Source organism: Rhineura floridana, chromosome 1, assembly GCF_030035675.1.
Source record: "Rhineura floridana isolate rRhiFlo1 chromosome 1, rRhiFlo1.hap2, whole genome shotgun sequence".
Classification (NCBI taxonomy): domain Eukaryota; kingdom Metazoa; phylum Chordata; class Lepidosauria; order Squamata; family Rhineuridae; genus Rhineura; species Rhineura floridana.
This window is the reverse complement of record NC_084480.1, coordinates 308,156,216-308,180,203: the sequence shown is the minus strand read 5'-3', so window position 1 is coordinate 308,180,203 and position 23,988 is coordinate 308,156,216. Positions and strand designations below refer to the sequence as shown.

General features: G+C 43.6%; 1 protein-coding gene across 6 annotated transcripts in view; it reads right to left on the bottom strand.

Annotated features, from left to right (window-relative positions):
• The window catches only part of PHF20L1 (PHD finger protein 20 like 1), a 96,444-nt gene that overhangs the window by 31,711 nt on the left and 40,745 nt on the right, over positions 1–23,988 (bottom strand). For 4 of the 6 annotated variants that reach the window (XM_061606923.1, XM_061606911.1, XM_061606932.1 and 1 more), the window contains 3 exons: positions 16,022–16,104; positions 9,677–9,929; positions 5,330–5,536 (listed from right to left, as the gene is read on the bottom strand). In XM_061606923.1, the coding sequence (XP_061462907.1) occupies positions 5,330–5,536; positions 9,677–9,929; positions 16,022–16,104 (543 nt within the window). Of the gene's footprint in view, positions 1–1,523; positions 2,687–5,329; positions 5,537–5,734; positions 5,918–9,676; positions 9,930–16,021; positions 16,105–23,988 lie in introns of those variants that run through there. The other 2 variants (XM_061606937.1, XM_061606936.1) reach the window with 2 other exon arrangements.

The window sequence follows — 23,988 nt, the reverse complement described above, 5'->3', positions numbered from 1 at the left end:
GAAGCTGGCAATTGTGACTGGAAGCAAACAGGTCGACTGAGAGGGTGCCGAATCGACACTGGAGACGATGGAAAATGGCTGGATGAAGTTTCCATTCTCCCGGGAAGACCTGTTGTCTGCTGAGCCAGTCTGCTGTCACATTCAAAATCCCTCTGAGGTGCTCTGCTTTCAGGGATTGTAGATGTTGTTCTGCCCAGACAAAGATGAGGGAGGCTAAGTCCTGCAGAGGACGAGACCTGGTGCCCCCCTGTCTGTTTAAATGTGATTTTACACACGTGTTGTCTGTTCGAATGAGCACATGCTGCAAAGGGAACAGAGATTGAAAATGACATAGAGCCAAGTGGACAGCCTTTAGTTCCAGCCAGTTGATGCTTCGAGATCGCTCTGCGTTGGGCCAAACCCCTTGAACGTACTGGGAGTTGCAGTGGGCTCCCCAACCTATGAGGCTGGCGTCTGTGGTCACGACGGTTCTGCGGGGTTCTCTGAACGACGTGCCCTTGGAGAGGTGTTGAACCTTGGTCCACCAGCGGAAGGAGAGGCGCAGAGCGGGGCTCAAACGAACTTTGCGATGGTTGGAGCTGGCAATGTCCTTTTGAAAAGGCAACAGAGTCCACTGAAGGGGCCGAGTGTGGGCTCGAGCCCAGGGCACAATGTGGATTGTGGAGATAAACATCCCGAGCGCTCTGGCGAGAAGCATGACGTCTGCGGATGTTTGTTGCATCAGGGACCTTGCGATGCTTGTGATGGCAGTGATGCGATCTGGAGACAGGAAGACCATTGCCTGCAGGGTGTCCAACATTGCCCCAAGATGTAGTAGGCGTTGGGTTGGTTGGAGATGGCTTTTGTCGAAGTTGACAAGCCAGCCGTAGGTCTGCAAAACATTGAGGGTGATCATTAAATGATGATGAGCCAGCTCTTCAGATTTGGCCCGTATGAGCAGATCATCCAAATATGGGTAGATATGAACCCCTTGGGTCCGAAGGTAAGCCACTAGGATGAGTAGCACCTTGGAAAATACTCTTGGAGCAGAGGAGAGGCCAAATGGCATCGCTCTGTATTGAAAATGTTGGTGGCCAAAGGTAAACCGAAGAAACTTTCTGTGGGCTATGCAAATGGGTACATGGAGATACGCTTCCTTAAGGTCGATAGAAGCCAGGAAGTCTCCTTCATGCAGACTCTCGGTAATGGAATGGAGAGATTCCATTTTGAACCTGCGGTATGTTACAAAACGGTTGACAAACTTGAGATCCAATACCGCCCTCCAAGATAAATCTCGTTTTGGCACAGCAAATAGGAGGGAGTACACCCCTTCCGATCTCTCAGTTGTGGGAACTGGCTCTATTGCCGCTATGTGCAAGAGGTGATGTATAGCTGTCTGCATGATGTTGTGCCTGGCTGGTGCCCTTGGGCAAGGAGACGGGTGGAATCTGTCTGATGGGGTTGCCCAGAACTCTATGGTATAGCCATAAGTGAAGAGGTCCCTGATCCAGGGGACCGTAGTAAGGCACAGCCATCGATCTCCAAAATTAAGTAATCTGCCACCTATGGGGATGGCGTTAATACTACTTGTGTAGGCAAGGACCTCCCCTATATGAGGACGATGAGTTGCCCCTGCGCCCTTGGTACTGACCTCTGCCCTGGGGGCGTCGGTTCCAGGAGCCCCTGAATGCGTTGGAATCATAGGGTCTGAAATCGCGGCCTCGTCCTCCTGGTCGCGTTCCTCGAAAGGGCTGGTTAGAACGAAAGGAGGGAAATCGCCTGAAGGGCCTGTGGTCGATGTTCTTGACTGTGGCTAGAACCGGTTTGTGGGCGTCTTTTGGATCAACCAGAACTGCCTTTAGAGCTTCCTCACCGAAGAGTAGAGATCCGGAGTAAGGAGCCTTGGACAGGTTCAATCTGGCCGCTGAATCAGCTTGCCAGTGACGAAGCCAGAGGGTGTGACGAGCGACTATTTGAGTCGTCATGGCTCGTGCCCCTAATTGGGTGGCATCCAAAGTGGCGTCGGCCACAAAGGCTGCTGTCTTACGTAGTTTCAATAGTGCTCTTTTGAAGGCGACAGGATCAGGGTTATCATCCTCTAGAAGGTCATCCAGCCACATCATAGATGCTCTGGAGAAAATGGAGGCTGAAGCGGAGGCACGCATGGATAGGGCAGTGGCCTCGTGGTTCTTGCGGAGGGCGAAGTCTATTCGACGTTCAGTAGTATCTTTTAGGTGGGATTCCCCTTCCCTGGGCAAGATAGATCGTGAAACGAGGCGAGCGATCGGTTCGTCTATGCCAGGGACATCTAACTTGGTGGCGAAGTCTGGGGCTAGGGCGTAAAGTCTGTCAGCCATGTTCTTGAAGCGTCGAGCTTTGAGTGGGTGGGCCCATTCTTCGGAAGCTAATTTGGCAATTGGGTCCGGCACCGGGATGTAGTGTTCAGTAGGTGCAGGGGATTTGAGGACCTTGGCCCCTTTGAGAGTTGGAGTGGACGAAGTTGAAGGCGCAGTCTGGAGACCAAGGGTATGAAGTACCCTACGTGCGAGCGGTTGGTAATCTGAGGTATTGAACAAGCGATACGATGTATCCTCCTCATGATCTGAATAGTCGCTCCAGTCGTCTCCTTCAACATGGTCAGTGAAAGTTAACTCCTCCGCATACGAGGCTTCGTCCGTACATCTGCCTCTGGCTACATCGAAAGGATCTGGTGAGCAGGAAGGATGAGCAGCATGGAACGCACGTTGGTCCATGTTGAGTGGGGGTATGGCAGGAACCTGTGGTAGTGACTGCATTCGTGTGAAATAAGCCAGCATGGCTTGGAGTTGAGAGAGGAAATCAGGAGACAGCTGCAGACCAGATGTGTGAGATGTATGTGCCTGGTGGGCTATTGGAACAGATGTCTGAGGCGGTAAGCCAGAGGTAGGTTCGTTAGGCGAACCGTGAGGGGGAAAGCCAACAAACTCTTCCTCGTCAGAGGCAGTAGCAGGAGAATGGAAAATATCACTTATGTGTGTCTGTGCTGTGGTGGTTGTTGGCACAGAGACATAACGAGGGCGCTTTGGTTTACTATGGCTGGAAAGATGTTTTGTCTTAGCCAGTGCTTTGGCATGTCTGGTCTTAGACGTGTTAGTATGTTGTGGCTTGGCTGATTGTGGCATGTTTGGCTGATCTGGCACCATGTGTGTTGATGGTGACATGCCTGGCTGTTCTGCCATCTTATATGAACCTGGGTGCAGTACACTGCCACGGAGGGGGCAGGATGTAAAGACCCGAACTGGCACAGCGTACTACCACGGAGGGGGTAGGATACACTGGCAGATGGCAAATGCACTGCCACAGAGGGGGCAGAATGCACAGAGGTATCAGCGTTAATATAATATAGGCTGTTTAGAGCAGGCACACTCAGATTAGTGCTGTAGGCTGGTTTTTTTTTTTTTTTGGCTTGTTCACGGCCCCATAGGGGGCAGGATATGTAATGTAAATCAGATTTAATACAAATCAGCCACTGATATTAAAGCTCCAGCCTTGATAATGTAATCCAGCCACTAGGATTAAAGCTCCAGCCTTGATAATGTAATCCAGCCACTAGGATTAAAACTCCAGCCTTGATAATGTAATCCAGCCACTAGGATTAAAGCTCCAGCCTTAATAATACAATCCAGCCCACTAGGATTGGAGCTCCAGCCTTGATAATACAATTCAGCCACTATGATTACAGCCACAGTAATGTGTGTAAATCAGTCGTGTGTAAATTAGTCAGCAGCACATATACACAAACGTACGGATAGATAGTCTGCAGGGGAGGTATCCGATAATAAGGGGAACAAAAAGGGCGGGAAATTCGAATTCTGAAAGAAAAAAATGGCGCCCGGGAAAAAGGAGCGGGAAAAAAAATGACAGAGAGGGAAGAAGCAATGGCGGCCGTCGGAGGCGAACTGGGGGAAGGGCTGCCCAGCACGATCTCGCCAAAAACCGCAGTAGCGGCTCCAAAAAATCCCTGGAGAAAACAGGTAGGGGAAAAACGGCCACCACCGCAGAGAGAGCCGCCGTCGCGGTCTGAAAAGCCCTCAGTGGGATTTAAGCCACGTTGCGAGGGCGATCTGAGGCAGAGGGTTAACGGCGGGAGGCGCAGCTGCGAGCTCCCGCTGAGACCGGATAAGCCGCAGCCACGGCAACCGATCGGGGGGGGGAGGTTAACAGCGATCAGAAGCGATCAGAAGCGATCAAAAGGGGAGAACCGCAGCCGCGGTCCTTGAGGAAGCCCCCTGGCTAAAGAGACAACTGAGCGGGGGGGGGGCTAGAAACTGCCAAAACGAAGAGAGCCGCAGCCGCGGTCTCAGAGGGAGCCCCCAATCAAGTCAATAAAATGGACTGAATAGCTCTGAGGGAAGGGTGAGGAAGCCGCAGCCGCGGTCCCTGAGGGAACCCTCAGAGGCTAAACACACACAGAAAAAGAGAAAAGATTTAAAGACAAATACGAGACTTAGCTAAATGCTATGTGAAATTCCAATCTTGTTCGTACGAAGGCAAGAATGAACTGGAGAGTGGGAGGGGCATGACGCCCCTAGTCTTGACTTCAAAAACATTCTTGCCTTCGCACGATAGGTGGAACTATTTCCCACAGTGATGGCCCACTTCCTATGGAAAATAGAGCTGGGTGTCATCAGAGTACTGCTGACACCTTGCCCCAAATTTCCTGATGACTGCTCCCAAGGGCTTCATATAGATGTTAAACAGCATGGGAGACAAGAGGATACCCTGAAGTACCCACAGCACAACTGCCAAGGGGACGAAAGACAATCACCCACAGCTATTCTCTGAAAACAACCCTGGAGATAGAATTGGAACCACTGTAAAACAGCGCTGCTGATACTCATCATACCAAGTCGGCTCAGAAGGATACCATGGTCAACAGTATCAAAAGCTGCTGAGAGATCAAATATGAATAACAGGATCACACTCCCCCTGTCCTCCTTTTGATAAAGGTCACCCATCAGAATGACCAAGGCTGATTCAGTCCCATCACTAGGCCTGAACCCTGGTTAGAATGGGTCAAGATAATCCGTTTTATCCAAGAGTACTTAGATAAAGGGAGGGGGGAGAGCTTTTGTGCATGTGGCATCAAAAGTGGCTTTACCACAAAGTGTAGCCTGAAACAAGTGATTCAACCAATCTCTAATTACCTGAATGATACACATTTGCTAACATATGCTTGTCACCTTTGCACACTGCATTTTCTAGGTATACATGTTAACATCATGTAAATCCAGAAATTTAATATACGAAGTGGCCTACAGTCTTCTGTGTGACCCAATAAACTCTTGGAAGCTGCTGACAAACATTTTACCTGATGCCACTGGGACTATTCTGCCATCGGTTACTGCTTTAGGAGAATGACATAACACCATCTGATTATCTTCCTTCGCTTTAATGGGGTATTCACTGCGGAAAGCAGCCTCCGCTGTTAACAACGCTGAAACATCCAAGTTACGGCTTAAGTCAAGAGGGAGGCACAGTCCGCGCTTCTCAAGAGAGACATGAGCAACACAGGGAACTATATAAAAGAAAGAACGTAATATTAAACACCAGACAAGCATTGCATTCCTTGGAGTTGTTGAGTTACACACCTAAAGTGGCACAGGTCTTGTCTATTAGTCAGAAGTTCTTGTTAGGCGAGATATGTCTTGCGCGAAGGTCTTATCTTTAATGCTCAGTTTCCCTCTGGTTCTTTAGTTAGATTGAAATACATTACCCTCCAGTAATGCTGGCAGCTGATTTGGGGCAGTGATGGAGAATACTTTTCTATCAGTGACTGGAGAGGGAGAAGGAACTTTTTCTACAGAATCAAGAGGCAACGAACCAGTCGCTAAACGCTGTGATCTTCTCCGCTGGCTATTTTTGAAGGATCTAAGGGCACTCACTGGCTGTGATGGACCTAAAAAGAGACCCTGCAATGTTCATGAAGCAGACACAGGTCATTGTCTTACTCTAATATTTTTTTAAGGCAGTCATAAGGTACTTGTCAAGTGGTTCCCCATCTATCACGGAGTCATTCTTTAAACAGAAAAATTGGGACTATCAGAAGACTAGAGGAATGATTTTGGGTTCTGGAAGTATTCAACTAGTGGAAATAGGTTTTCAATAAAAATGTTTGAAAGTTGGTCCCTTGTGATGGAACAAATCTTTCAGAAAAGGTCACAGCCAACATTAATTCACGTAACCTTCCTCCTTGATTTGATTTCTTACTCTCTCTCTGTGTCTCAATTGTGACAAAACTATACACCAGGGATGATAGATGTTGTTGGACTTCCAACTCCCATCAGCCCAAGCAGCATGGCAGCATGTCTAAAGGCCAGGGATTATGGGAGTTGGAGCCCAACATCATCTGGAGCGCTACAGGTCCCCTATCCCCACTAGGATGCTTCAAATAAATGCAGAGTACACCATATCTTAACATGTCTGAACTGAGCAAAGAATGATATACTTCCTGATGCAAAATTGTTCTATTGTTTTTCTTTGTAATGATGCTACGTCTGCTGAACGCCCTCTCTGAGATCCACCATGCATAGTCTCTGGAACCTTTCTAGCAACTAATATAAACTGCTGGATTTTTGGTTAGTTCTTGGGAAAGCATGAGGAATGTGCCTATTGCTGCTATTTTACTTAGCTCTAAATGTACTAGACTGACAGTGAAGGAAACAATAGGATAGAACCACTTTTGGAATTTATAATTTTAATCTTTTATAAAACACCCTGAAAGTTCTATTTAAACTGATGGAGGGGAGCGTGAGAGAGAATGCATGCATATGTGCATGCCTGTGTTCCAGCCTATCATTTATTTATTATTTATATCCCACCCTTCCTTCTAGAAGGAGCCCAGGGCGGCAAACAAAAACACTGAAAACCACTCTAAAACATCTTAAAAACAAAATACTTTAAAACATATTAAAACAACACATCTTTAAAAACATTAAAACAAACATCTTTAAAAATGTTAAAAAAAAAAAGCTTTAAAAACATCTAAAAGTAATTCCAACACAGACGGGGACAAGTCTCTATTTAAAAAGCTTGTTGAAAGATGAAGGTCTTCAGTAGGCACCAAAAAGAGAACAGAGATGGCGCCTGTCTGGTATTTAAGGGGAGGGAATTTTAAAGTGTTGGTACAACACTAAAGGTCTGCCTCATATGTTTGTTGTGTGGAACGGACCTCCTGATAAGATGGTATCTGCAGGAGGCCCTCACCTGCAGAGCACGGTGATCGACTGAGTATACAAGCGGTAAGACAATCTTTCAGCTTGTAAGTGTTGCAAAGGACTTGAGAAATAAATTTGGTAGGTTTAGTAAATTACTAGATAATTGCTAGTTAAACCAGGGGTAGCCAACATGATGCTCTTCTAATGTTGTAGACTAGAACTCCCATCAACCACAGGAGCCTGGCCAATGGTCAAGAATGCTAGAAGCCATAATGCAGCAACATTTGACTGCAGCTCAGCAGCCCCACCAGTGTAAGTCATCCTAACATTAACATTATATCAATGATTCTTTGAATCCCATGATTGAGCTGTTAGCTGTGGAGTTTTATAATTGTGCTCTCCACCCTTCCCTTCTCTCCACCCCCCCACGGCCCCTACTAATGTAACAAACTGTGCTTACTATACATATTGAAGTGATCTCATAAACATGTATATGTGAGGAAGTAATGGTACAGTTCATTTATCCACAGAGCTATGCATAGGGAAGTCCCAAACAGGTACAGCCCCAGGATTTGATTTTGGGGAGAAGTTATGGTTATGTTTACTGTGGGTTCAAATCCATCCAAAGTAAACACTTGCTAATTTCATCGATATCAATGGAAGAAATTTGAGTACATAGTTAATTTCTACTGAAAAGCAATAGGACTTCAATGCTTGGGATGAACTGAACCCAGCACAGTTTGTTCCCACACACTTGCATTCATGGGATCACTTCAAAAGCTCACACCACAAAAACTAATTTGAAAACCTCTCGCTTTTTCAATGGCTTTTAGCGTACAATATATATTGAGGATTTTGTGTTGTGGGGTCTTGGTTGCTGTTGCTGTTTTATTAATTAGATTAATTTATGAAATTAGGTTTTCTTCTTTTATATGTAATATCTGTAAAACAACTTTAGATACAGTAGGTTCCATTTTGTGGAGATTGCTTAAAAAGCAGGATATACATTTATTAAAATTAACAGAGCTTTAAGAAACCTTGTCATTGAGAAAAAAACATCCTCTTGGATTCAAAACCAAAAAATGAGGAAGAGGAGAAAGATTTCTGCAAACTGCTCAATTATGTACAAAAGCTGGGAACTATCTTTTTCAAATCTAGGACAACAGCTGCAGATTGTTAAAGGAATTATTTTTACAGGGCTAACTTTCCATTTAAAAAGGCACAAATCATCCTCAGTGAAAGTTACTTACCGACATCATTTGCTGTCGCAACAAGTGTGAATGGTAATATTTAATGAGGGAAAATTTAGTGTTACTGACTCATGAAGTGTTTTGGTGTGTACAGAAAAAACAATTACATCTGGATCAGCTGCTTCCCCTTTCTCACTAATTAAAAGACTAACAGCACAACCCAACCAGAAGCTAGATACATGTAAGTACCCTTCAAATCAATGAGACTTGTATGTACTTAGCTATGGTTGGATCATACCCTAAAATTATTTTCCAATGAGTGTTAACTGGAGATGGAAGAAGCCCTAGGAAAGTTTTTGTTTTTCATTCTTCATTTTCAGGAGTGAAGCAAAAGATCTAGCGCCTGAGTGAAGCCCACATTCTCTGCTTCACTGTTGACAAAGGATTAAGCCCTCTGGCACAGAAATGTTAAGTGATGCAGTCTGAAACGGGGGGGGGGAGACTAACACTGTCCGCCTCCATTTCCCTCCCCAAGGGATTTAAACATTTTCTAAAATTGCAGACATTTCACTGATCACAGTTTTCTTGCTGTTTCGTACAATCCCCAAGCCCTTGTTTAAGCCAGCCTCCTTTGGAACAAAACTAATTTTTGTTTCCTATTGCACCAGAAATGGAGGAAATGTCACACAGAGAGTAAGAGGTGGTTAAGTCCAGCAGTTAAATCATGCCAGCAGAATTTCTCAATGGTGAGGGCGAGGGAACACAAAAACATGAGAATGGCTCATCTTCTTTTCGAAGAATCAGGCCCTCCGAGCAGATCAGCTGAAGCCTTTGCTATTCCACATAACATGAGGAGTTGTGCTCTTGCTATAAATTTCCACCATCAAGCAAGGGCCATTCTACATTGCAATTCCATGTGCCATACTGTGTGTGCTTAATATTTCAGTCTTATAGTGAGTCACCTGAGTAAAATAAAAATAAAAATCCAGGCAACCATATAGGAAAACTTTTGGAAACAGGAAAAAGAGTTGGTTTGGTTTTGGTTTTCTTCCTCCTTTCAGATGTCCAAAGTGCAAGCAATTGCCAGTATTGGCTACTAAGTAATTTTGTGGGCCAGTAACTTTGGTGGATTTAATTACATGTACTCTCCCATGTCACACCTTGCTTGCATTTCAATTTCTCCCCCCCAAAAAAACTCAGTTGGTTATAAACAAGCCACATTCAAATGAAACAAAAACACCCCCCAATGATGATTATTTCCCACTATGACTGTAATATAATTATGGTATGTTTTAAAATGTCTGTGCTCACTAGTTTTATTTATCACAGAAGAAGGAAGCTGGGAGACCAGGGTCAAATCCTCCACTTGTATTAACTCTGGGGAAATTGGTGATTTAAGGGGCTTTATACACCCTGCAGAATCTCCAGATTCTTGTTTGCATTTCTTGCTGCGAGCCTTTCCTGAAGACAAAGTTGAGGGCAACAGTGCAGATTTCTGAATGCTGGCAGAACTGCTAATATCAGCTTCATTTTTTTTCTGACTTTGAGGCTTAGGTGATATCTCCTGAATAAATAATAAGAAATTGATACTTTTATTGCAGTTTCTTCATTGCAGCTCTTGTATTCTATTTTGATTTTTAAAGCAACTTTAACAATAGCACATTTTCAGAACATTAAAAAAAAAAACAGACCTAAGCAAGACGATACTTAAAAAGGGACTCAGCCAAAGACCATCATCCCAATCCAGCGATCTGCTCCAGGGTGCAGGGGCTAGGGTACGCCCGTGTTCATTTGATTCCCCACTCATTCCAACAGAGAAAGATTGATCCCCATATGCATTCCAATGCATGCACAGATGGACTCTCTCTCTACAGAAAGGGGGGACTACTCCATGCGCAAAACATCTACATCTGCATTCTACTGTAACATGGATCTCTGGATCAGGATGTGAGCCTCAAACATCTCTTCAGTTCTCATAAACTGAACTCTTCAATCATACTAATCTGTTTGAAATCAAAATTTTGTTGTATTTTTACAGACAGTTTTCATGACAACTTCACTAATTCTTCAAAGCACAACTAATGGAGTCAGTAAAATGATCCCTTGAAGCATGTATTCTGCTTTCATGGTTGCCAGGCGCAAAATCTTACAATTAAGTATGTGGTACAAGTGTCCTTGTCTCTCCACAAATTTGGTTCAATTTTAAAACAAGACATGAAGAGTCTGGCAGGGTCCCTTTAATTTTTTTAAACAATGATTACTTTTTTAGTGAAGTAATGTGGATGTCACCACATGTCTCTTTGCATTAGGATATCACAAGTGCTAAAACTGTTAAGGACATTGTAAGATGCAAACCTCCCCTCCCCGCCACACATACACACACCACCAACAAAAAAAATATAATAAAAGGATTGTAGACTAATCAAACTGGGGGGGGGGGAGAATCAAAGCATACTGCATTTTCTAAAATGTGATTGCATAGTATTTCTGAATTTTACAAACACTGGCATTTTAAGTTTGTAGTTAGAAAACTATCTCACATTAAGTTAAAAATGTTTTTCCATCTAGTATTGCATGATCATTGTGCAAGTAAAAGCCTTCATCAAACCTTTGAAGAAATTCAGAAACGTGTCACCACTTTTGGTAAATAAACTAACAGCTGATTACAAAAGGAGTCACCAAACTCATAATATCCAAGAATGTTCTCCAATTTTCAAACCTTTGTATGCAAGAAATGTATTTTGGTATTGACTGCTAGCTTTCTCTTCCAGACGTTCCACATTCAAGTAACAGATCAGGAGCGGACTACTTCTAAACTGAGTCATTTTAGCTAGTCTTCCCATATCATGCACTCCACCTCTCCCCACCCCCACAGGAATAAGAGAACTGGCCAGATAAATATGTGAACTAGCCACCTATGTGCAGATAACTGCCACAAGCACAGTAAGATGAATCTTGCATTTGGCATTAGGACTGAAAGACAAAATAGGGTGGATCTGCAATTGATACAAAGTCCTTAAGTTCTCCACTCTTGCTCTAGATTCTAAAAAGGCACACTGGAAGTACCATAATAAAGCCCTGGCGGTGTGAAATGTTACATTCAGCTATCAATGAACCACATATTCATGTACACTGGGCACAATTTATTCATGTTCAACATACATCTGAAGGATTGTAGAGTATATCTATGCTGATTAAGAAACTTATTTACCAGAAATTAATTAGAGCCATAACTTGTAAATAAATGATTTTATTGTTTATCTTCACATGTGTGAAAGACATCACTACAGCAACCATTACTTTCAAAGTTACAAAATTATTTAAAACAAGGTTTTAAAACTTGTTCTAATAAGGTGCTTAACCTCTTAACAAGGACGAAATTAAACATTAGAAAAAAACCTTAACGAATGTTATTCATCTAAGCAGTTGTTGCTCAAAAGAAAATACAACATGGGCCCAACCCTAAAACAGTTAAACAGACGACTGTACCTGCATCATATAACCTGAGGGTTTAGGGTTAAAACAGTTGTAAACCAGAAGGGGGAAATCAGCAGACTAATAAGACTGCTAGCCTGGATTTCTCTTCTGTGTTGTACTTTTAGAAAACTGAGACACAGTTTAGCCATAAATGTTACAGCTGCCGACATCTTAATCATTATAAAGCCATTCTGGCCTGGGATGGACTAATGACTCCCCACAAATGCAAGTTGGGAACCAGCCTCATGAAAGCATGCTCCCCCACCCCTATTCCTTTCCCTGCATGGACCATAGTTTAGAGCCCTATATGCACTGATGTAAACCATAACTACCACATACCAGAGTCTCACAACCATAGTTTGAAAACCACTTTGTGACCAAGGAACCACTGTTTGCATTTATTTACATGTAATTTTAAACCATGGCTAATACCAGGAACAGGGGTGAAGGGTGGGAAGAACTTCTCTGAAACATGTATATGTCTGACACCCACTCTGCATGCCATGGTTTGCTAAGGAGTCAGAGTTGCATCTGCACTGGACCTCTGAGGTTTCATTATTCAGTCATTATTTGTTTCAACTGGGCTAGTAACTAGCTTTAAAAAAGTGTGTAAATTCACAATTTTCCCTACCCCCCCCCAAAAGAAATGGTTAAAAAAGCAAAGCTCATCCTTGGTTTCCTGTGAGAACATTGCTAGTAGCTAAACATTTTTAAAAGCAAGTCCACACCACCAAAATGTTCACAAAGAGACAATTTATGTTGTTAATTTGAAATGTTAACGACCTGTAGATAAGTAATTTTCAACTTCCAACAGAAACAAAAAGAGCCAAGATTAGTTTAAAATACACGATTTGTTCTATATTGTGTTGCTTACAGAACAAAGTCTGTAAAACGGAGATCATTTCAATGGTGGCTCTTTTTGGTAAGTTAAGGTTAGTGCTGCACTGCTTGTGGAAGAATCACCAGGTTGTCAATCACTCCATTACTCATTTGACTTTTTGGGCACATGTCTGGAAGCAGCACATTGTGGAAAGAAACTAGCTGCAATACCCCAACCCATTTCCCAGAGTGCAAATTCATCAAGATGCTGCTAAAAATTGCTTTTCTATTACACGTTGGCAGGCACATTTGGTAAGAAATAGTCTGTCTGCTCTCCTCCGCCTCCTCGTTTCTTACATATTGTGGGTCTGGATTATGTGGGTTTATCTGTACAATCAAATCTGTATTTTGTAAGGAAGGGGAACTTTTGGTGTGGTGTGGTTAAGCAACAAGTAGGTCCTGCTGACTTAAGGGGCAGGGTTTTCATGTTTTGAGTGCCACTGAGCATCTCTGATTTTATGAGGCATACAACTACTTCTGACTGGCTAGTTTGTGGGCTGTAGCCTTTATCCTTAATATGCAAAAAGTTTTAAAAGGTACATGTTAGAAAAAAAACACAACACTGCCACTGGAAAAATACTAACTCCCATGCTGAATTCCCCTGCACCTTCTATAATGTATATTCAACTTACCACATGTCCTGATGCCATTTCCTATGTGTATCTTCCCCAACGCTCCAGGGAAGGTGCAGGAAAAAGCACCACAGCATCAGGACACCAGCTACACTGACTTAGCCTTCAACTGGTGGGCCATGATCCACAGAGATCAAGTAAGTGCCACCACCATAAGTACCTTTTCCTTGTGTAAGTTTATTTGCTTTTTAAGGAGGGGGGAAGGAGAAAAGGAGGAGAAAAAGTAGGAAAAGGCAGGGAGATAGGGAGACAAAGCAGAAGAGAAGGAAGAATGAGTTCTAAAATAAATTAGAACTGTGTCCCATCTTCCAGACTGTGGGTAAAGGTGGGTCCTAGGTGTGAGCAGGTTGAAGACTACTAAGCTAGACGCTATGGAGGTGGAAAGAGTGACTCAACATGAGCCTGCAATTTTTAGTTGCAGCCTTGTGTTCTTTGGAACATGCAGAACTATCCTAAACTACTGCACAGCATGGCAATACACTATCAATTCCTCAGCAAAATGTTATGACAATGCATTGACACCACAGTGACTCACAAATGGCTATTAAGACCCAGTCAAGACTCACAATTGAACCCTAGTTTAGGGATCAGGGACAAACTGTAGGGGCTCACGCACTCCCCCCTCAGACACGAAAAGTGAGTTAAGGAAAGTATCAGTTTCATTTTCATCTGACTGTTAGTCACATAACTCCAAAGCCAGTTAGACGGAGGGCAGGATGAAATCACATGCAGTCCCATAGCCCAGTTCCTAAACTCAGGTTCAATGGTTAAATCTGAACCAGGTGTAAGTAAAAGCCACATATGCCACAAACAATGTGCTACCAGAACCAACACAGGTTTGACAAGGGAAAAGGAAAATAATAACAATGGAGATGTATGTATAGGTTATTTCTTTTGGCCCAATTATTTAACACAGAATGAAAGAACATTTCAGGAAATGGGTTGATTTGAAAAAATGGGGGAGAAGAAAACACTCTTCTTAAAGTTTTTTTTTTTTTTTTTTAAAGAACTACCCACTAGACAACAAAAAAGCCACATTAAAAGTTATATTAAGGCTCTGATCTGAATAAATTAAAATGCGTTTAGATTTAGGTCTCTTTTTAGCTAGCTTTCGGGCAGAGTTTACCAACACAAAAACACTCATGCCTGAAAAGTGCTGAATGTGGTAATTTATGGGGAGGTAAACAGGATTCCAGTGAACAAAGGTCCACACACATGCACCTCTGACTTCACCCTATGGCTAATTCCACCCAACCACAATGCAGGCCACCAGCGACTGGAGGAAAACCGCAGGAGGTTGCAGCCTACATGGCAGAAGTTAGCAACACCAATTCTTGCTTTTTACTTTCTGCTTAGTGTACAAACTTCAAAAGAGAACCGGAAGTCACAGCCTCTATTATGCAATGAGTCGGCAAATGACTCTAGTATGGCTTTTAGTTCACAGGTTCTGCCCAAGCAAAGAGGTATGTATGTGCGTGCGGAAATCCTAGGTGGAAACACTGATCAGTGCCTCACTTGCAGGGTGGATTGCAGGTACAGTGAGAGGATCATCGTTTTCTCCAGAATGAGCCAACAAGCTATGTGACCTACATTGGCTATGTTGACTGGTACGTACCCAGCCAAAAACTGCAGGCTGGAAAGAGCTCTATTCCAAATTGGAAGCTGGAGCTCTTCCGGACAGAATGCCTAATCATGAATTAGGAGCTTAGGCTGCAACCACATATGGCATAGCAGGCTACTTACTACTGGGTAGTAATTCTGCTACTGTTTGTGCATGCAAACTGCAGACAATTGAACAGCAGCATCAGAATGTTTTAGGAAAAAGAAATTAATAAATGTATACAAGGTTGGAAGAATAGTTTGTTCTACCCAGTGTGCACATTTTCAGACACGGGCTCATTCCTAGAAGTCATTCCTATGTGTCAAATGTAGCAGCACCTTCCACTATGGTTAGTTATCTAGACTTGTTATTAGTAGGCACAGCCATGCACAGAATATGAGACAGGAGAAAATTCAACTGAGCAGAGCAGGCTGGAGCAAATGTGGCCATCTCCATTTTAGATGTGGACTCAAACCAGACTCCTAACATATTTTTAATGTCTTCTTTTTTCTCATGTTTATTAAAAAATATACATCCTAGCAAAAGAAGATATGGCTCATTGAACAGTTTCATAAAACACATACAAGTTTACAACACCAATTCTTACAATAGAAACTTCTTACAAAAGAAGTTTTGATAGATGTCAAAAACCCTGTGTCAAAAAGCACAAACTGAATTTGTGTCAAGGGTCTTCTAAGCCACTTGTGGGCATAATTCCAGCTGTATTGAAATGGTACCTGGGGACAGACATCTCTGAGCTGTCGATTCTCAGATGTTTGCTTATGAAAATAAAGGTAGCCACAATTTGGGACATCAAGCTGTCTGATCCTAAGTCCATACCGCAGAAGTCAAGCCCAGATCTAATTCAGAACCTGCTTCCATGTTATGCATCATTAGGATTGCAGACTTGCTTTTATTAACTCCGTATACATAGAAGTGTAAACATAATTCTTTAGTCCCCTATTACTTTCTGTCTGGCAGAGCAACGTTAACATCATGGACCTGATATTTCCCATGGTAAATTCCAGTAGGACCCTTGCAAAAGAATCAAACTCTACAATTTCATACCTGCTCCAAGACTGGAGCTGCTTGTTTGTTGCCTTCCTTTTTTTCAGCACCATCAGCGCTGACAGCTTTGGATGCCAACAACCCTGCAAAAGAAAAGGAATCAAGAATAGGATCAATTTGAAATGACTTCGTCAACTTAATGAGAAGCACAACTTTACAGATGGATTCTAAGTAAGCTCCAGCTATATGCTTTACAGACACGTAGCTATGCATTTTATGGAAACAATTTACTCAGCAAAACGTAATTCTTTATCACTGACTAATAGTTTTATGCTGTTACGTATTGGTTTTCACAGAATCCTTGATGCTCAAAGTCTCATTCATATGTTCAGGTAAATGCCTGCAAAGGAAAGGGAAGTAAGAGGTAACATGAGAGAAGTGTATAAAATCATGCATGGTATGAAGAAAGTGGGTAGAGAAAAGTTTTTCTCCCTCTCTTATAACATTAGAACGTGGCATATCAAATGAAACTGAATGTTTGGAAGATTCAGGACAGGCAAAAGAACGTACTTCTTCACACAGTGCATAGTTAAACTATAGGTGGCAGCCAACTTGGTTGGCTTTGAAAGAATTAGACAAATTCATGGGGGATAAAGCTATTAATGGCTACTAACCCTAATAGATATTTTATCTCCACTGTTAGAGGCAGTATGCTTCTGAATACCAGTTACTGGAAATTGCAGGAGAGGAGTATGCTATTGCACTCAGGTTCTGCTTGCAGGTTTCTCATAGGCATGTGGTTGGCCATTATGAGAACAGGATGCTGGACTAGATGGGCCACTGGCCAGATCTAGCAGGCTCTTCTTATGTTCTTAAAACAGCAGAAGGGGAATGCACGCAAGCCCTGCTTCCCTGCACCTGCTGACTAGTCCCAAGCTTTGCATGTTAACTGCAAAGATCTGAAGAGAGATTCTAACTACCTTCAGTTGAACTTGCTTAGAAGCTTCCATATAACCTGGAGCCTGTGTCATCCAGAACCCACAGGAGATTGGAGTCAGGGCTTGCACACATGCCCCCTCCCCAGTTTAAGTCCACATGTTCATCAGAACACATGAATAGGGTTCAAGTATCAGACTGTATATATTAGAATCATAGAATCATAAGAGTTGGAAGGGGCCTTGTAGGCCATCGAGTCCAACCCTCTGCTCACAGCAGGAAATCCACAGCTACAGCATCTCCCGCAGATAGCTGTCCAGCCTCTGCTTGAAGACATCCAGCGAAGGGGATCCCATCACCTCCCTAGGCAGTCGGTTCCATTGCTGAACCGCCCTTACTGTCAAGAAGTTCCTTTTAATGTCCAATCTGAATCTACGCTCCTGCAACTTAAAACCATTAGACCTAGTCCTACCCTCTGGGGCAGCAGAGAACAAATCTGTACCCTCCTCTATGTAACAGCCCTTCAGGTACTTAAAGAGTGCAATCATATCACCCCTCAGCCTTCTCTTCACCAGACTGAACATGCTAAGTTCCTTCAACCTTTCCTCATAAGACTTGTTCTCCATACCAGCTATCATCCTTGTCGCCCTCTTCTGAACCCGCTCTAACTTGTCTATATCTTTCTTAAAATGAGGCGCCCAGAACTGAACGCAGTATTCCAGATGAGGCCTGACCAATGCAGAATATAGTGGGACTATTACTTCCCTCGACCTGGAAACTATAGCTCTGTTTATGCATCCCAAAACCGCGTTTGCCTTTTTTGCCGCAGCATCACACTGCTGGGTCATGTTCAACTTGCGATCCACTACAATTCCAAGGTCCTTCTCACACGCACTACTGCTAAGCCGGGTATTTCCCATCCTGTACCTGTGCATTTTGTTTTTGTGGCCTAAATGCAGAATCCTGCATTTGTCTTTATTGAATGTCATTTTATTAATTTCAGCCCAATTTTCTAGTCTATCCAGGTCCCTTTGGATTTTATTCCTGTCTTCCATTGTGTTAGCTATCCCTCCCAGTTTCGTTTCATCCGCAAACTTCATAAGGTTTCCCTCCACTCCATCATCTAAGTCATTGATAAAAATGTTGAAGAGTATCGGCCCCAGGACAGAACCCTGTAGCACTCCATTCGAGACCTCCTTCCAGTCCGAAGCAGAGCCACCGACGACCACTCTTTGAGTACGGTTTTCCAACCAGTTGTGAATCCACCTGACAGTATTTCCATGTAGTCCGCATTTGACTAGTTGGCTAATCAAAAGGTCGTGGGGGACTTTGTCAAACGCCTTGCTGAAATCTAGATAGATGACATCTACAGCATTTCCACCATCTACTAAACTAGTGACCTGATCAAAACAAGAGATGAGATTAGTTTGACAGGATTTTTTCTTGACAAACCCATGCTGGCTCCTTCTAATCACAGCATTGTCATCTAGATAGTTGCCAATGGACTCTTTTATTATCCGTTCTAATATCTTTCCCGGTATTGAAGTCAGACTGACCGGCCTGTAATTCCCCAGATCTTCTTTTTTACCCTTTTTAAAGAGCGGGACGACGTTTGCCCGTCTCCAATCCTCCGGCACCTCTCCCGTTCTCCAGGATTTCTCAAAGATGATGGCAAGAGGTTCCGAGAGTACATCCGCAAGTTCCTTCAATACTCTGGGATGCAGTTCATCAGGCCCTGGAGATTTGAACTTATTTAGGTTAACTAGGCATTTCCTGAGTATCTCCTTATCAATCTCAAACTGCAGTCCTGACCCCTTACTGAGATTGCTACCGATGCAAGGTTGCACACTGTTCCCTTTTTGGGAGAAAACGGAGGCAAAATAGATGTTGAGCAGTTCTGCTTTTTCCTCGTTATCTGTCAACATTTTGCCATCCTCATTGAGCAGCAGTCCCACTGTTTCCTTGGTCTTTCTCTTGCTTCGAACATATCTGAAAAACCCCTTTTTGTTGTTCCTCGCTTCCCTTAGCTCATTCTGGGTTTTAGCTTTCCTTACGCTATTCCTGCAAGCCTGAGCCACTCATCGGTACTCTTCCTTGGCGATGCGTCCTTCCTTCCATTCTTTATACATGCTCTTTTTTACTTTTACCTCCTCCACCAGTCTTCCGTGTAGCCACATTGGCTTTTTCCGATGTCTTCCATTTTTCTTCCTCTTTGGAATTGTTTGCGATTGCGCTTTTTGTAATACATTCTTCATGAACTCCCACGCTTCTTGGGCTCCTTTTTTCTTTAGTTTATCTAGCCACGGGATCCTACCCATCATTTCCCTGAGCTTGCTAAAATCGGCTTTCCTGAAATCCAAGGTCCATGTTTGACTATATTCTTCTTTGGCTTTCCCCAGAATCCCGAATTCCAGCATTACGTGGTCACTTTCCCCCAACGTACCGACCACTTTAATTCCCGTGACCAATTTGTCCGTGTTAGTTAAGATCAGGTCCAGGATTGCTGATCCCCTTGTTCCTTCTTCTACTTTTTGAAAGAGGAAATCATCAGCAAGGCCCATCAGGAATTCGTTGGGAGGCTTTGTGCTTCGCAGAGTTTGTCTCCCAGCAGATATCCGGGTAGTTGAAGTCCCCCATCACTACTACTTCTTGCCTCCTTGAGATTTCAGAGATTTGTTTGAGAAAGGCCTCGTCTACCACCTCTTCTTGGCCAGGGGGTCTGTAGTAGACACCTACTACCATGTTGGTTTTATTTGTTTCTCCATTTATTTTTACCCAAATGGTCTCTATCAGACCACTTTGTTCACTCTCTTGGATTTCCATAGAGATGTATTTGTCTTTGACGTATAACGCTACTCCCCCTCCTTTTCTGTTGCTTCTATTCTTTCTGTAGAGTTTATATCCTTGAATGGCTATATTCCAATCATGGGAGTCATCCCACCAAGTTTCTGTTATCCCTATGAAGTCATATTTGCCTTGATGCACTAAGACTTCAAGCTCCCCTTGCTTGTTTCCCAAGCTCCGGGCGTTGGTATATAGACACCAGAAGTCTCTTTTGTCCCGATTGGATTCCTCCATTAATATACCGTGAGCTTTGCCGTGCATCCCTTTCTCTCTCCCAGTGTCTCCTGTACCCTTCAAATTGCTGCGTTTACAACCCGCTGTTTTTGGATCGGTCTTTAAGCTATCATCTCCATCCCCCAGAGGCTTTAGTTTAAAGCCCTCGTGATGAGTTTTGCCATACTTCTGCCAAAGAGATTCTTCCCAGTCCTCGTGAGGTGCAGCCCATCTCTTGCCAACAGTTCCCCCTCCAAGAAGCTTAGACCATGGTCCCAGAATCCAAACCTCTCCCGTCGACACCATCTGCGTAACCAGTTGACCTGCAGTATCTTCCTTTCCCTTTGTAGTCCTCTATCCTTCACGGGAAGAACTGACGAGAAGACCACCTGCGCCCCCAAATGCTTGACCTTCCTACCCAGAGCCTCATAGTCCGAGGTGATCTGTTCCAAGGTGTTTCTGGCCGTGTCGTTCGTGCCTGGGTTTGCAAGGCCTGGGTTTGATTAAGGCTGCAGGAGCTCTCCTAAGCAACTTTTTTTAAAAACAGTAAGCCATAGAAGAAAGTCTTCTCTTTGTACTGCTAGTTAAGCTGGGTTTCCATGGCACTGCAGCTGCAGTATAAGCACTTGCCAAAACAAATTTGGATTTGTAGGGGAGATGCCACTGGGTATTTTATACTTTACTTACTTTATTGTTCTTTTATATAATGACGTAACAGGTAACATTTAATTATAACTACAACAGTCAGTCATATGTAACATGGTTTTTATTCAGTGAGAGAGATCCAGTCGGGATGAAAAATGGTTATTTCATTGCTGCCCATATAATTAGATTAGAAACAGTCAGTTTCAGTTGAATAAATTAGTCATGTCCATATTAGAAGATGTAGCTTTTATGCAAGCTTGTAGTCTGACACTGTCATATTTTGCCAGAGCCCCTTTGACTCATACAAATAAAATTTGACTTGAACTTGATGGTAAGTGTACAGTCAAGAAAAGATCAGAGGTAGCAGCTTATTTGTATGCTACCTTCCAAAATATATTTTGATGTACATGAAGTCAAAGTTAGTTGTAATAAAACAACAGGGGTTATGTGGTTTTCATCCTAAATTAAAAAAACCCAGCAGGGAAGATAACATCTTGGCCCCTTTTCTGACAGAGAAAAATAAGCCATTAGTCCACAGCAATTAGCCATGCTTTTCAGCTAAGCCTGCCTGGAAGTCTCACTAGAAACTTTCCACATTCTTCATTTAGTCAATAGTAGTTTCCAGGGAAGAACAGCTTTATTTATTTATTTGGAATAATTTCTATCCTGCTCTTCCTCCTTAAGAAGAACAGATATATATTAAAAACAGTAACACAATATGAACAATTCATTTTTTGGTCATTTGGTTCTCTGTTCTGTTATGTCAGTCTTTTGGTCTTTACCGTTGTGGATATTTTCCTGATAAGGTCCTTATAAACAGAAACAAAAGCAAACCACAAACCTCACAACAGTCAAAATATCTAGCAGGGCTCAAGATTAAAAAGAAAAGTTTTAAGCCACCCTCCTAAATGCAAGCAATGAAGGAGTGATTCAGTGGTGCGGGCATTCCAGAGGCAGAAGGGACTGCTACAAAAAAAAGGTCCTCTTGCATGATGTCACCTTATGAATATCTGAAGGGACAGGGAGAAGGGCCTCTGTGAAAGATCTTAATTCTTAGGCAGGATTATAAGGAAGGTGGCCCCTCCAGGTAACCTGGCCCCAAGCTATTTAGTGCTTTTGAATTGCACTCTGAAATAAACAGGCAGCCAATGAAGTGGGCATTAAAAGGAGACAACATGAAACCTATACCCCAACCCCATAAAAAGCCTGGCTGCAACATTCTGCACCAGCTGAAGTTGTCCAACAGTCTTATTTATTTATTTATATCCCACCCTTGCTCCCAGAAGTAGCCCAAGGCAACAAACAAAAAGACTAAAAGTCTTCAAATGCAGCCGCACAGAGCATGTGGCATTGGGGGATGAGGTTTCAGACCCTTGGCCTCTCAATTGTGGAGTGCCACAGGGTTCTATCCTCTCCCCCATGCTATTCAACATCTATGTGAAACCGCTGGGGGCCATCATCAGGAGTTTTGGGCTGCAGTGTCACCAATATGTGAATGACACTCAGCTCTACCTCTCATTTAAGTCCTCACCAGAGTTGGCTGTGAATACCATGTCCAAGTGCCTGGAGACCATAAGTGAATGGATGGGTGAGAATAGGCTGAAGCTAAACCCTGACAAGACCGAGGTGTTGCTCGTGCGAGATAAAAGAAGGTTGGGAATTACAGACTTCATGCTGAATGGGGTGCGATTACCCCTGAAAGACCAAGTCCACAGCCTCGGGGTCATTCTTGACTCCCAACTGTCCATGGAGGCTCAGATTTCAGCAGTGAGCCGGGCAGCTTGGTTATCAATTACATCTGATACAGAGGCTGTGACCCTACCTTCCTGTTCATCTACTCCCACGAGTGATACATGCCCTGGTCTCCTCTCGCTTAGACTACTGTAATGCGCTCTACGTGGGGTTACCCTTGAAAACAGTCCGGAAGTTACAGCTGGTACAGAATGCGGCGGCGCGCTTGATTAAGCACAGCCGTCGCCGTGATCATATCACTCCAGTGTTAATAGATCTTCACTGGCTACCAGTTGTCTACCGGGCCCAATTCAAGGTGTTGGTGTTGACCTTTAAAACCCTATACGGTTTCGGCCCAGTTTATCTGAAGGAGCGCCTCCAGAATCACCAAGTATGCCGCCTGACAAGATCAGCCTCGCAAGACCTTCTCTCAGTCCCACCGGTGAAAACAGCTAGGCTGGTGCGGACCAGAGAGAGGGCATTCTCGATTGTGGCCCCCACTCTCTGGAATTCCCTTCCTTTTGACCTTCGGCATATCCCCTCCCTGATAGGTTTCTGCCAAGCCTTAAAGACCTGGCTATTCAGGCAGGCCTATGGGATTGGGGTGGATTAGTTTTTATGATGTTAAATTGGTTGGTTTTAGTCTGTTTTTGATTGCTGTTTTGATATGTATATTATGTTTTTATATTGTTGTACGTCGCCTAGAGTGTCTGTTAATTCGGACAGATAGGCGACACAGAAATAAAATTTATTATTATTATTATTATGTTACAATACTCCAGAGGAGAGGTGATCTGAAGTCCAAGAAAGGGATGTAGCTGGCAATGGTGGTCCTGGTCACAGGTGAGGCCTGGAAATCCAGGTGTAAGGCTAGATCCAAAAGGTAAAGGTAAAGGTGTTTCCAACTCTTAGGGTGACATCTTGCGACGTTTACTAGGCAGACCGTACATATGGGGTGGGATTGCCAGTTCCTTCCCTGGCCTTTCTTTACCCCCCAGCATATGCCGGGTACTCATTTTACCGACCACAGATGGATGGAAGGCTGAGTGGACCTCGACCCCTTTTACCGGAGATTCGACTTCCTCCTTCCGTTGGAATCGAACTCCGGCCGTGAGCAGAGCTTTGGCTGCGTTACCGCCGCTTACCACTCTGCACCACGGAGGGTCTTCATGGCTAGATCCAAGAGAACCCCAAACTGTGTACTTTTCAAAGAGTGAGCAACCTCTTTGAACACTGATTGAACATCCTGACTGAACCCATTTCTACACCTTGCCTGCATGTAGTTTCATTCCGTTAGCTTTTATCCACCAAGTCCTGGTCTACAACGTCTTCAGACTCTTTTGGATCATTAGAAAGGGAGAGTCCAAAACCCTGGACAATTTCTCCCAGTGGCTTCATGTAGATGTTAAAAAGCTTGGGTGCAAGAACAGAACCATGAAGAACTTCACAGGTCAAAGACTACAGGGTTGAACAGAAGTCCTTCAGCGCCAGTTTCTGGAAATATCTCTCCAGGAAGATTTCTTCCAGTGTCCAAGGCAGGATACCATGGCTGATGGCACTAAATGCTGCTGGGAAGTCCAGCAGAATCAACACACGCTCCCCCATCTAGTTCTTGGCAAAGGTCATCAGCACTTATAGCGGGACCTGATTTGGGTAAG